Raw genomic sequence first — 14,075 nt, 5'->3', positions numbered from 1 at the left:
AAATTTAAATGATTTCTTTATGTTAAAAATAACAAAGAAAATGTAATGAGGTGATTTTAATGTGTAAAAGTTTAAGCTTTGTTTTAAATCATGTAAGTCAGATAGAGAGAAAGAGACAGATAAGGTGTTTAAATGTCAACAGCTAGACTGTCCAAAATGCAAAATGTGACGTCCAGTAGGGAAATGCGGGAAAAAGGGTGAGCAGATGTAAAAGAGATTTTGGGTTCTTCCCTTCTGTCTTCTGTGAGATGAGCAGTTCAGAAGATTCCAGCAGATAGAGTCCAACCTGTGAATTGATTTCTGAATTTCTGGCTTTTCATCTGTTTATTTTTGCTGTTTGATGGTTCATTCAAAAGGATTTTGATTTGCATCATACTTCCACTAAATGCCCATCTGCTTTCCTGTTGGGTGAACAAAATCAGCATTAGCTCGGAGTAGGTTGTTAGATAAGCATAGTTAAAGTATTTGACAATTGTTTTGTGATGTTTTTATTATTTCATTTTGCTCTTGCTTTGCTCCTGTTAAATTGCTTTAACAAAGTCTAAATGGTGGACATATACCTTTACTGTTTCACAAAAGGTTAAAAAGTCTGAGGATTATTCTTTATTGGTGCAAATAGCTCTTACAGGTTATCCTAGTTATATTAATAAATTTATATTTCCTTGGAGCCTCCTGTCCAGGCCACTAAAATCATCCCAGAAATAACAACTGCCATGATCAATAGAGGAGCTACCATTAATATTCCTGCATTTATTCCCGTGTTCAGTGTTGACTGGAAAATCCTCTTTATTCCATAATCTAACTTGTCAAAAATGAGCAGAGAAAAGCCAAAACCAATTTGCAGGTTTACAGTTTGGGCAGCAGTTGATCCCTCTGGCACCTGAAAGGAAAGAACCCTCTATTTCTTTTCAACTTTCATACCTGAACACCCCCACCCCCCCTCTCTCTTTCTGGATGTCTCATCTTCTGAAATGACATCTGGCCTCACCCACTGTGACATCCAATCAGCTGATGTCCAGTCATCCTTATCATCCTCTCTTGTTCTACCTGACTGCTCCACATACATGATTTAAACAAAAGTTTAAACTTTAAAATCATTTCATTACATTACATACCTTATTTCTAATAATCTAAACAGAGAAAATTCCATTATGTATGAACATTCACTCACATATGAACATACTTTCATTTAGTTTATGCTATTTTACTTTAACTAGATCTATCATTAGCTCATTCTAATATGAAAATGTATTTCTTCAGAATCCCTTTTTGATTTAAATAAATACACTTTCTTTCACCTTTTCTCTTCAAAACTCTGTGCTTGCTAATCACACAACATAAAATAATTACTTTCATTAAATCACACATTTTAAAAGTCAGACGTTCTTTTAGATTAGTGGCTCCTTGGTGTCACTCGCTCACTTGCCCCTCCCATCCTTTCCACATAAACACATGCACACACAACTTCCAAGGTCATCTTTGCAAAAACAAGCCACTCCATATGAAATCTAAGTGAGAGGCCTCTTATTAGAATCATTACATAGATGATATTTTTTTATTTATTATATTCAGATCAGAATTAAGCAGCTAAGCATAATTCACTATCAGCAAAATCATTAATGGTTCTCTGTTCAGCTATGACAACACTTAGTACCATTTCTTTTATTCAGAATCATGTGTAATAATGCGTTGTTATCTTTCATATTCCTGCAGCCACACAGACACTAATCTGCCAAGATCGAAGCTGGAGCATGTCTGTGCGCACAAAGACAGGGTGGCTGTAGCTCAGGAGGTGGAGCAGGTCATCTACTAATCAGAAGGTTGGTGGTTCAGTCTGCTCCACTGCTACAGTCTCCGTGCCAAATATCCGTGGGCAAGATACTAATCCTAAATTGCTTTCTGATGCATCTTTCAGAGTGTGAATGAGTGAGGCATGTTGTATAAAGTGATTTGAGCGCTCAATGAGAGTAGAAAAGTGCTAAATAAGAATCAGGCTATCATTCATTTAGTAAAATATAGACGTTAGAATAATCTCCATTGCTTATCTGATTTCTGGGCAGCACGGTGGTGCAGCGATTAGCACTGTTGGCTCACGGCAAGAATGTCCTGAGTGCGATTCCACTTCCTGAATGGGGCCTTTCTGTGTAGAGTTGATGTACTATCAGCAAAAGCACATACTAAAACTCTGATGAGTGATGAGGATCTATTCTCCACCGTATACACCTCAGACTAATGGGGTTGTGAAATGGACCATTGGACTGGTGAAAAACTGGAAATAATTCCAATTTAAAAGAGTTAAGTACCAAAACCCTGGAAGGGAAGGGCAATGAATAATCAACAGCTAGTCACCCCTCCCAAATAGAGGAGCTGAATCAATGCACTTTCGTGAAAGACTGGGTGGGACCAGTTCCATGCAGGGCAGAGAGTGTGGATAAAGGCACGTGACCATCAAAAGGACACTGCAGTGTTATGATGAGTTTGACATACTGCAGACAATTTTGTTAAAGAAGAGGGATGTCCAGGTAAATGCAGAGCAGTTTAGCCTATTCCAAGGTAGAAGGAACCAGGAATCAAAGTGGCCAACAAACCAAACCAGGAACTAAAGGGGCTGTTCATCCATTTTGGTGGGTTGTATGTTAGGATTTGACTGGAAACTATGTGATATGGACTAACATTCCTTGCATAAATCAGGAAGTAAAGATACGTGAATGGAGTGGATATCACTACATCTTCAAAAATCAGGACTCACACCTAAGAGTAACTCAGAAGAGGTTGGAATCACTGGTATCTGGATTACCAAGGACTACAGCCAGCCATAACAAAAAGTGGTATAGAGGTAGGTAGGCCACTTGGCTGGAATTAGTCACTGAAGGAGAAGAACCCATTCATATCTAGATGTGCATTGTGCGGCCAATGTGACTCAAGTATCTTCTAGCATGAGAGGAATTGCTGTCTTCTGGAATCATGCCATTGCCAAAGTCAGATGGATTGGCCATCACTGGAAGTAGGTGTGGCTGAATCTTGAGGTGAGGTGGTACCCATTCCTAATATAATCAGGAACTCTCTAGATGTTGAATCAAAAGACATTGTTGGGGACTTGAGGGAGGCAGCAAGCCACGCATAATTCCCCTGATACAAAGCAGATCCCCGAGACCATGTGGTGACCAAGAAGCAACAGAAGGTTCTAGGTAACCCTAACTTGGCCCGGGCAAAGAAGTAGAAATACAACCACAGGTTTGAAATTAAAAATGGAAATTGAAATGCCTACAGTACATAGAGCCAGCAACAAACAAGATATTGGACTTGAGGAGTGAAGACAACAGCCGGGGAAATGACAAGGATATTGAAAAAACAATTTTTCACCTTTGCCTGATGATTAAGATTATGTGGCAGGCCTGGTAGCAGTCCAGAGATGTGTATGTTGCATAGGACAACAAGACTTCAATCAACCTGACTATTTTGAAATATCGGTGTAGGTTCCACTACTCCATCCTCACTCTTTTGTGATAACTAGACAAATAGATGAGAAAGAATCAGCTGCTAGGCTCGAGATGGGAGTGACAGAAGTGTCACACGGTGTCTAGTGGAGCCCCATAGGTCTTATGGTGAGGAAAGATGGGTCTATACACTTCTGTGCATTGGATTCAATGCAATTCATTTTAATTATACAGCGCCAAATCACAACAACAGTCGCCTTAAAGCGCTTTATATTGTAAGGTAGAACCTAGAATAATACATACAGAGAAAAGCCCAACAATCATATGACCCCCTATGAGCAAGCACTTTGGTGACAGTGGGAAGGAAAAACTCCCTTTTAAGAGGGAGAAACCTGCGGCAGAACCAGGCTCAGGGAGGGGCGGGGCCATCTGCCGCGACCGGTTGGGATGACAGAAGGAAGACAGGATAAAGACATGCTGTGGAAGAGAGCCAGAGATTAATAACAAGTATGATTCAGTGCAGAGAGGTCTATTAACACATAGTGAGTGAAGAGAAAACACCCAGTGCATCATGGGAATCCCCAGGAGCCTACATCTATTGCAGCACAACTAAGGGAGGATTCAGGGTCACCTGGTCCAACCCTAACTATATGCTTTAGCAAAAAGGAAGGTTTTAAGCCTAATCTTAAAAGTAGAGATAGTGTCTGTCTCCTGAATCCAAACTGGAAGCTGGTGCTCTAATTCGTTAGTCACTTTTTAAAGAGTCAAATTCAAAGTAATGTTGGTGTTTCCAAGCATTAAATGCTGCATGGTGCTGCTCTATCCTGCGCTCCATGTTTTCTATTGTTGATGTACACACGTGTCTGTTGCTACCATGGACGTCGCACTCTCTTACGTCATTGTCATGAGATGCTCTCACAAACAAAATCACGGTTTAGTAATGCAGTAACGCAGCGTGCTTATGGGAAAGTAACAGTAATCTAATTACTTTTTTGCAATAGTAATCCCTTACATTAAAAAGTAATTGGATTACGCGTTACTGCCTATCTCTGGTCTCCAGTATTGTCTTCCAGTGCACTGAGTTCCTAAGGAACATTACTAGTGTACTTTAAGCCTTGTATAGTGCCAAGCACTCCTATACCTGTGAGTTAAAGTGTTTCTTGTGGTGATTTTAGGCAGTACGCAGGTTGGTCTTAGAATTCTAGTCTACTCTTCCATCAATCAGGAGCTGGTGTTTTGGTCTTCTGTTGTTATTTCCGGTGTCATTCTGAACTGTACTCATGTTTTGACTCACATGTCTACTTAGCTTGGTGGGTATGAAGCCTGAGAGGGGCTTCTTTGTTGTAGAGAGGCAGGTAATTGTCATACTCCTTCAAGATCAGGTTTGTTCTGCTCTGTATTAACAAGTCCAAGTGAGAAAAGGTTGTAAGCAGCCCAGTTATTTGTGCTGCCAGGTGTTCATTGAGTGCCCTTAGCTTCTTTAGTTAGTAGGCACAGCTCATGTTTAGTACTGGTTCTGTACAGCACGTCATTTTTGAGAATCAATAATGAAGTGATGGTTTCCTTAACCTGTTGATAGTCTCCTTAATCGGACAAAAACTGGTTCATCCCAAGGAAAAAACAACATAGTGTTTCCTGTGCAGTGCAGTGTGTGAGTAGTCAGACTTCTGCATTGGAGAAACCAAGCAGCCACTCCATAAATGCATGCCACAACATACAAGAGCCACCTCAACAGTGTCTGTCTCCTGAATCCAAACTGGAAGCTGGTTCCACAGAAGAGAGGCCTGAAAACTGAAGGCTCTGCTTCCCATTCTACTTTTAAATACTCTAGGAACAACAAGTAAGCCTGCAGTGCTCTAATGGGGTGATATGGAACTATAAGGTCATTATTACCTTGTATGTGAGAAGCAGGATTTTGAATTCAATTCTGGGTTCAAGTGTGAAGCTTTGCTCTTTGGTGCAGAAGATAGTGAATTTCACTTTTCCCTGGGCTGAGCTCAAAGGGAAATAATCCTGTGGAGGCCTGGGGCACGTCCTACTCTGCAAACAACGGAGGGTCTAGCCAGCCAATTACTTTCTTGCTCATAAATAAACTTATGAATCATGGACTTCAAGGCCTTATTCAGCTGTTCCACCAACCTGTGGGTCTGCAGGTGATAGACACTGGTTTGAATCAACTTAATGCCCAACTACTCATCTAGGTCCTTTAAAATACAAGACATAAATGAGGTGGCCTAGTCAGTCAGTATCCCTTTCAGTAAGCTGAGAAACTGTGCCTTTGGCACACTCATTGCATAATCCACCAGAACTAATCAAAGCGATATCCCTGCGTACTCCAGTGAAATGGCGTGATGATGTCAATGCCAGTGCGTTCAAACATCACACGTTCCTAAAGGTTGTGAACGCAGCCCTACACATTTCCCCATTAACTTACTAAAGCTAGATCAGTCTGTTCTCAAAATTAAAGGGTGTATTTAATTTTCACTGACACTATGGGATATTTGTGAATGATCTGATTCCCAACAATTACACCTTCAACAATCCCCCTGGCAAACCAAAGTTTGGTAGACCTGACACCAAAGGAAGATGTCGAAGGGCCAGTGACGATCGAACATAGCTCCCGGTGAGTGGGCACAGTTTCTGTAGCAGCTGGGACTTGCAGAGAGACAGTGGACAGTTTCAAAATGGTGTTCAATGAGTGAAGTACAGCCAGGCAGGGAGGAGAACATCTCTGCAAAATGCTGTTGCAATGCAGCAACATCCGCTCTATGGGCCTCTGTGAGATGGTCATCACAATGGAAGGCAGCAGGAATGGTGGAATTTGGCACCTCCAGCCCCAACTCACCTCTCTGCGAGTGTGTGTTTAGATGCAGCTGCTGTTCTGAGGCTGCAAGCCGTGGTGGTGAAGCATCCCGGAGCCTCCTCCTTGGAGCTGGAACAGGCCAGCTACTAGGTGGCATAGGGGGCTGCCCTGCCGCCTCCCCCAGTCGTGCAGAGATAAATAAGCTGCCTGGGCGATGGCAGCAGATCCATCCTGTGGTCTCCATGGGCAGCCCGCAATGAACAGTTCCAGGATCTCCTGCTCCATGATGCAAGGTTAGTCCTCCGGCCCCATCCGACCCTCCCAGAACTGCCAGCGATAGTCCTGTGGTGCGAGGCCCTGTTGAACATCTGTGAAGCTGCTGCTCACACGCGGGCAGGTTGAGAACCCCTGCATGGGCTTTGCCAGACAGCAGTGGGAGCAGAATCAGCGCCTACTCCTCCTCCAACCAATGATACACAATTGGTTGGCCCGAAAGACCTCCAGGAAGGCATGGGGGGTCGTCTCCCTCCCCCGTACAGTAGAGGGACACTGGCGGGGGCCAGCCCAAGCTAACAAACTTCCCCAAAGCCCCATCCAGTGCTCAGATAGGTCCTGCAGCTGTTCCAGCTGGTGGCTAAACACCACCTCCTGCTCCCGCTGCATAGCCGCCAGCTCAGCCACCATCCAGGCCAGCGCCTCCACTTGCTGGGCCGGTCGTGGTTCTGCCACTGGAGGCGCTGGGTTTCGGCACCACTGTGGAAATGATGTACCCGCCAACAGCGTTTGCAGTTGCACATGTTTTTATTTGCACTGTTTTTCACTGGACAACTTTTCATCTGCCCTGCTTGTAGCCCTAGGTCCCACCTCAGGTCCCAGCACATCTTTTATCGAGGAGGCATGACTAGATGATGGAGCTCAGGTCCAAGTCAGCCTCACACCTGAGCCCTGAACCCTCTGCTCCACCCCTCCCCTGCAGCTGAGCCACAAACCGCACCCTGCCGCATGACTCAATAGCATTTTGAGATTGTCTGTGTATCTGTCTGACTGTCTGTCCACAGTGAAGCCATCTAGGCCACAGTGCTGGATGGAGGGCAAATTCTTGGAAGGCAGTGATGTTAAGATGAGCTGCAAGTCCACTGATGGCTCTGATCCTATCCATTACAAATGGGAAAAAGTACTGGACGAAGGCAAATATGTAGACAAGCTGCCTCCACTGACCCTGATAGGTAAGTCTATCAGATGTACCTAGGGCTTTTTAAAACAAAAAATTTAAACCTTGAAACAAAGCAAAAAAGAACAAAAAACCCACATCATTATGATGTGGTAGGGCATCATAATGAAAAAATTAAAAGCGTGTTGTACAGCACTCTCCATGCCGACAATATATATATCTCGATCTGGTCAACTTTGACCTTTGCTTATCCAACCTCGGTACTCATGTCCCCCAAGGTCAAGTGTATTGTTCTGGAATTTGAAGATGATCTATAAAAAATTGCAGGTAACATAAAGTGTTTAATGATTTTCACATTTGGTGTTATTGACCTTAAACCAATTTTCAAAAAATCCACCATGATACAAAATCTGAAAAATGCTAAACTGTGGACACTAGATGCTGTGCATGCTAACATAAAGACAAAACAAACAGAACCGATTACATACTCGTTTTACTCTATAGTCATGTTTCAGCTCTTAAAGAAATGAGGACTTCTGACTAATCTAAGTTATTCTGTTCTCCTTTTATCTTTTCCAAATACCTTTAGCTTGCATAAAGAATCTGTCAAAAGTATTTACTTTTTAAAAACAGCAAAGAATTTTACAATGGCTATGGCTATTTCTTTATGTTAACTCATCTTTAGGTACATTTATTTCAATAGAAATCAACTCTTTAACAACACCATAAAACAGTAGTGCACACTTAGATGCTGTCTTGTCATTCTTGGTACATCAGATTTCAAAACCCCAGAGATTGTGGCATTGAGGAATTTGACCAAGGACAATGCCGGACTCTACAAATGCACAGCCAGCAATGATGTGGGAGAAGAGAGCTGTACAATGGAAGTCAAGATACACTGTGAGTGAAGAACTTTTTTTGAACACTGAATAAGTTAAAAATTGTTGCTTTTGATTTGCAGAATAAAATGCTTTTCCCCTCTTCATGTCATTGTAGAGCTCATCTGCAATTTATTTTCGTACACACTGCCTGCAGTGCTATAGTGAAACTGTAGGTGAAAGTGACATTCTTTTAAGTTGCAGATCACAACATCTCTCAAAATTTGTGGTCTGTCTGTGCTTCTCAACCTTAAGTTCACTGCTTCTTAAGTGGAATCTCAGTTATTTTCCTGAAATCACTGATCATTTTTCTTTTAGCAAAAATATGGATAAAATTTGTTGAAGTGGATGGGTCTTTTCTCTATAGTTCAAAATAATACATTGCATTGTAAACTCACACTTGAAGGGGCTTTCTACACTCATTATTGATCAGATCCATCAATTAACACTAGACTCCATATACGATAGCGTTTTTTTTTGTTGATTCTGAGTGGAAAGGTGGTGCATTGGTTCACCCTAGCACCTTGCATTAGTGGTTTTGTCTAGGGGGCACTGGCTCGATCCAAAGTTAGTGACAAAGCCTCCCTCGAACTTTAATGTAATGCAAATGGACTTATTCTTATACAGTGCTTTTTTATGCTCTTTCTATGTAAATGCTTTCTATCTAAATCCTACTTCAGAGAGCAACATGGGGTTAGTATCTTGCCCAAGGACATTTGGCGTGCAGACTGGAGCAGACAGGGATCAAAACACAACTGAAGACAATGAGGGAATAACTATGGGAAGAAACAAGAAATGGGGGGTTAAAAATCCTCGACTTGAGGCCTCAAAAGTTTTTAAGTCTTTTCAAGTAAGTATTCATAGCCTTTTTATAGGTGCAAAGGCTGTGAATACCTATGTACATGTTATATTTTCCCTTTTTTATCATGAGATATTGTGTGTAGATATTTGAGGTAAAAAATGAATTTCATCCATTGTGAATATGGCTGCAAAATGAGCAAAAGGTGGAACAACTTAAGCGCTTGTCAGTACTTTCCCGGATCTGCTGTATCAATCCATTCTTTTCCTCATACCACTAGCAATTCAGCTCTTTTAATTTGAACATAATAAAAACCCTGAGTGGCCACATTGTCATGGGAAATGTTCTGGTACAAGACATAAACTACTCTCCCAGTACTCTCTCTGACTTTGAGTCAGCACTGTCATCTGTGGGACATATTTGTCCTACGTATATTACACACTTGACAGTGGCTTGTGCAGTAGCCTGGAGTTGGTCTCCAGCAGTGTTGTTCAAGTTACTTGAAAAAAGTAATTCGTGGTGCATGGTGCTGCTCTATCCCGTGCTCCATGTTTTCTATTGTTGATGCTGTCAGGAGTAGTAAGATATTATGCTGCTATTATTTGCTGCGATTTTTATGATCATTATTACTATTCCATTAATTATTAATATTGATATTGCATTTAGATGTTTAAACATATTGGTACCCAATTAAGTTTTTATTACAAGTCCAGTAAGAACCACTTTAAACTGTTGAGTTTAATCTATAATCTTAAATGTTTATATGCAGACTGCAGTGTGAAAGAGTAACTCTGTGCCAAAATAAGACAGGAAGTTACATATTTTTGAAGTTACATGCTTTGCAGGAAGTGAAACCGAAAGCAGAGTCTAAGTGCAAGCTAAGAGCAGGTTATTTTATTATGCATTTATATCTTTGGATTAAGCTTTCAGTAGAGGCTCTTGATTAAAACATTTATTCAGTAGATTACATATATAGTTCCAGTTAGGTTATTACATGTAAGGATGAGCCTCTGTTCTGGTAAAAGGTCAGAAGTGCAACGGGTGAGTTGAGAGAGCATTTAAGGACGAGACACACATACACACACATAGTTTCAGTTGTGTACGTGCTGGCCTTCTGTCTGGTGGAAAGGTTACAAGGTTTAGCTGAGGAAGTGAAGGGTGAAATAAAGGGCAGCAGAAGCTGACACACACATACACATACATATAAGTAGACTCATTTAGTAGGTAAGAAGTTAAGATGTGTTTTGCTGTAACTGCAAAGTTGGGGTGCGTACGTGTTAGTCTGTTCCAGGAAGTACACCAGATGTCCCAGAGATAAGCGACACCGAAGCTGGGGGAAGCACCTGGGGTCGAGCCGAAGACGGTGTTCTTTAAACTGTGTCAAGGGTTGACTGAACGGTTGCGGTTTTGGATTGACGTATGCTGTACTGGATCTGCCTGGCAACAGAAGGGGGGCTGTACTATTTCACCCCTATAAAGTCTTTGTTCTGACTATTGTAAGACAGTTCAACACTGAATCTGCACAGTGTTGGACTCCACATGTGTATTCATTAAAATCTTTGTCTAATTGCACCCGGCCGGATCAGTGGTCATTATTTTTGGTCTTCCTCCTCAATTTCTGAACCCTTAACATTTGGGGGCATCGTCCGGTGAGAGGGGGAATTTTGGAGGTGTAGACGGAGAGATCCGGGGTCCGTGGTGATTGGATGGGCAGATACGAGTCAGTGGTCAGAAGTGAGAGACAAGCCGGCTTATCCAAAGGTAAGGCACATACCTGTTGAATTTGCGTGTGCCAGATTGGACATTACAAAATTAAAGTCTACTCACTGAAAATTACTGGTGAATGTCTGTTTTGATTTTGATGGTAATCTCATGAGCATGGTGGTTGAAGTAATGATAAGTTATAAGTAAAAGTACTGGGTTCGAGTCCCAAAGAAGGAAAAGAGTTAAAGTGAGTTCGAGTCTCACGTAGAAAGTAGGGAAATTGGTCATTTTTGTGGGTTCAAGTCCCGTTGGTCATTGGGTCTATCTTGTGATAGTCATTTTGTGGGTTCAAGTCTCCTATGTCCACAAGGGCAGACCTGCCTCAATCCTAATCCTGTTTTGGGGGTAGATTGTTGTTTCAAATTATTCTAATTAAGGTTAGGACGAGGAGTTTGGGACCCCTAAGAACTGTTTCTCGGAGGCAACGCTCCCTGCTGGATAAAGATATTTATCCTTCACCTACCCTGAAGAGTAGGGATAGTACGGTCGACAACCGGGGAGAACTTGGGAACCTCCAAAATTGCTAGGGGTGAAATTGTTTCAAATTATTATAAATTCTTCTGGAACGACAGCGGCGTCTGTTAAGAAGCGCATTTTTCTCCTTGGTAACGCTTGGGCCTGGGCAGGACGCTGACCCTTGACCTATCGGCGAATAGGGATAGTACGGTCGACAGCCGGGAAGAACTTGGGAACCTTCGAAATTGCTAGGGGTTCGAGTCCCCTATCTGCGCTTGTTTGGCTACTGGTAAATTAAGTTAGGGCTAGAAATCTGGACAGAGCAGTTAGAGTCTGGTCTGGTGAATTGGTCGCAAAAAAGTCTGGGACTTTATCGGTTGGACCGTTATGTTAAATTTATCGAAATCTGGTAGGAGCTAAGAGGCCTAAAATCTGTGCAGTTGTAATTATAAGACGTCTGTGTAATATAAAATAAGAGATGTTTGTGTGCGAGAAGTCTCTGTGTCAGCAGTGCACTGCCGGATGTGCACTGATGGTGTGTGTGTTTATGCAAATGAGGAGCGGTGACGCGCATGGAGAGTGTTGCTTTCAGTTTAGAGGGTTATTGAGCTTTATAACTATTGTTTGCCAATATTGCTAAATGCCTGTAACTAAGAGGCTGGTTTTGCTTATTACGAGAGTATAAATAGAGTTTGAATTCATTGCTGTGAATGTGTGATCAGTGACTAAGTTTAAGTGTCACAGTTTAAGTGTGTGAGTGCGGTGAGTAGAAGGGTTTTAAATGATAAATAAAGGTGTGAAATATATTTCTTTTGTGATGTAAAGTAGGATGTTTTAAAGTTTGAAAGTGTTTGTAATTCAAGAAATGCATGAGTGATGTTATGAGAGGTTGAGTTTCTTTTTCTCTCAGTTCAAAAACACATAAGTATATACACTAGGTACACCCACTTAAGAAATTATGGTGTGACTGATGCTACAAAACTGACCTAAAGAATGGTTATGTGTGTGAAGAAGTGTTAATTGTTCTGATGTTTGAAAGAGCTCTATTTAAATGTGTGTGAGTGAAATGAAGGTGTATTGTTTTTAGATCAAGATTTAGTAGAATTACTGATTGTTTGTAGACTGTGAAATTCAAAGAGAGACAGAGTCTGCAGAAACAGGAAATATGTGTGCCTGTGGTGTGTGACAGGAAATAGTGAACAGGAACTTTGCATGCCCATAAAAGGGAAACTCACTGTGACAAGTGTGCACCCAGAGAAGAGAGACAGACGAGTTAACTCTAGGCAGATGAAGCAAATGGAGGTTTTAAGATAAAAAAAAAATGAAGTTAGGGTTAACACATAGAAGTTGTTTTAGGGAGCTTTTAGCTATGATGAAATTTATTGAGGAGTAATTAATTATATGCTTACACTTAGTTGATTAAAGTGGTTGTTTTTTCTTTGATCCTTTAGTAGAATAGGCGCTTATAATGATTTTCTTGTGATTTTTTGTGATAGGTGGCTTTAGATGAGAGTTAAGGAACTTGCAGCAGCGACAGTTTTGTGCACAGGATGTTGATGATCAGATAAGGGAGCAACCGGAAAGCACCTGCAGAGATGTGAAAGCAGTGCTTTAAGAGTTTACAAATGATGAGTAATGTTGAATAATATATAGAAATAAAAGTCAAAAACCGGATACATAATTAGGTTCATGTTTTGAGTAATATTAGGTTGAATCAGGTTGGAATAAAGAGAACAATTGAGGGACATAAGGTAGGGAAGCCGTAGTAGGGAGAAAGTGTTTTCTATCCTTTACAGGAGTAGATTTCCACAAGAGAGGGACCCAGAAAAGGGACAGACCACTAGAGATTCACAAGTGTAAGGGGTCTCTCACCGGGTATGATTGGGTTCAGGGGTGAGGGAGGAGTGCTGATTGAGCTCTCCTCGCACTCTTATTCTCTCCTGCCTTTGACCAACTTTAGGCTCACTGATACTTTGGTGTGATTAACCTCAAGCATGAGTGTTCTCAAGTGGGGGCTGGCGTTGTATTACTGGACCACTTAGGTGACCTGAGGTTGTCTGATTTGCTAAGTCAGAGGACAGCGAGAGAGGGTCAGAGCGGGAACAGTGACCCGGATGCCCATGATGCCATTAATGGATCTAGAGGTGGCAGAGTGGGCCGAGGAGTGACACAAGAAAATGGTGTGGTGACGTCTCTGAAAGAGACGTCAAGAGAGGGAGTGTCAGGAGTAGTAAGATATTATGCTGCTATTATTTGCTGCGATTTTTATGATCATTATTACTATTCCATTAATTATTAATATTGATATTGCATTTAGATGTTTAAACATATTGGTACCCAATTAAGCTTTTATTACAAGTCCAGTAAGAACCACTTTAAACTGTTGAGTTGAATCTATAATCTTAAATGTTTATATGCAGACTGCAGTGTGAAAGAGTAACTCTGTGCCAAAATAAGACAGGAAGTTACATATTTTTGAAGTTACATGCTTTGCAGGAAGTGAAACCGAAAGCAGAGTCTAAGTGCAAGCTAAGAGCAGGTTATTTTATTATGCATTTATATCTTTGGATTAAGCTTTCAGTAGAGGCTCTTGATTAAAACATTTATTCAGTAGATTACATATATAGTTCCAGTTAGGTTATTACATGTAAGGATGAGCCTCTGTTCTGGTAAAAGGTCAGAAGTGCAACGGGTGAGTTGAGAGAGCATTTAAGGACGAGACACACATACACACACATAGTTTCAGTTGTGCACGTGCTGGCCTTCT

General features: G+C 41.5%; 1 protein-coding gene across 1 annotated transcript in view; it reads left to right on the top strand.

The window, feature by feature from the left end:
- Positions 1 to 14,075, top strand: part of LOC100698910 (CXADR-like membrane protein) — a 69,562-nt gene that overhangs the window by 42,230 nt on the left and 13,257 nt on the right. Inside the window, exons 4-5 of the mRNA XM_005464685.4 lie at positions 7,299 to 7,466; positions 8,189 to 8,311. Of these exons, the coding sequence (XP_005464742.1) occupies positions 7,299 to 7,466; positions 8,189 to 8,311 (291 nt within the window). The remainder of the gene's footprint in view (positions 1 to 7,298; positions 7,467 to 8,188; positions 8,312 to 14,075) is intronic.

Source organism: Oreochromis niloticus, linkage group LG10, assembly GCF_001858045.2.
Source record: "Oreochromis niloticus isolate F11D_XX linkage group LG10, O_niloticus_UMD_NMBU, whole genome shotgun sequence".
NCBI classification, from domain to species: Eukaryota; Metazoa; Chordata; class Actinopteri; order Cichliformes; family Cichlidae; genus Oreochromis; species Oreochromis niloticus.
The sequence above is the reverse complement of the archived record's forward strand: the minus strand, read 5'-3'. Positions and strand labels throughout refer to the sequence as shown.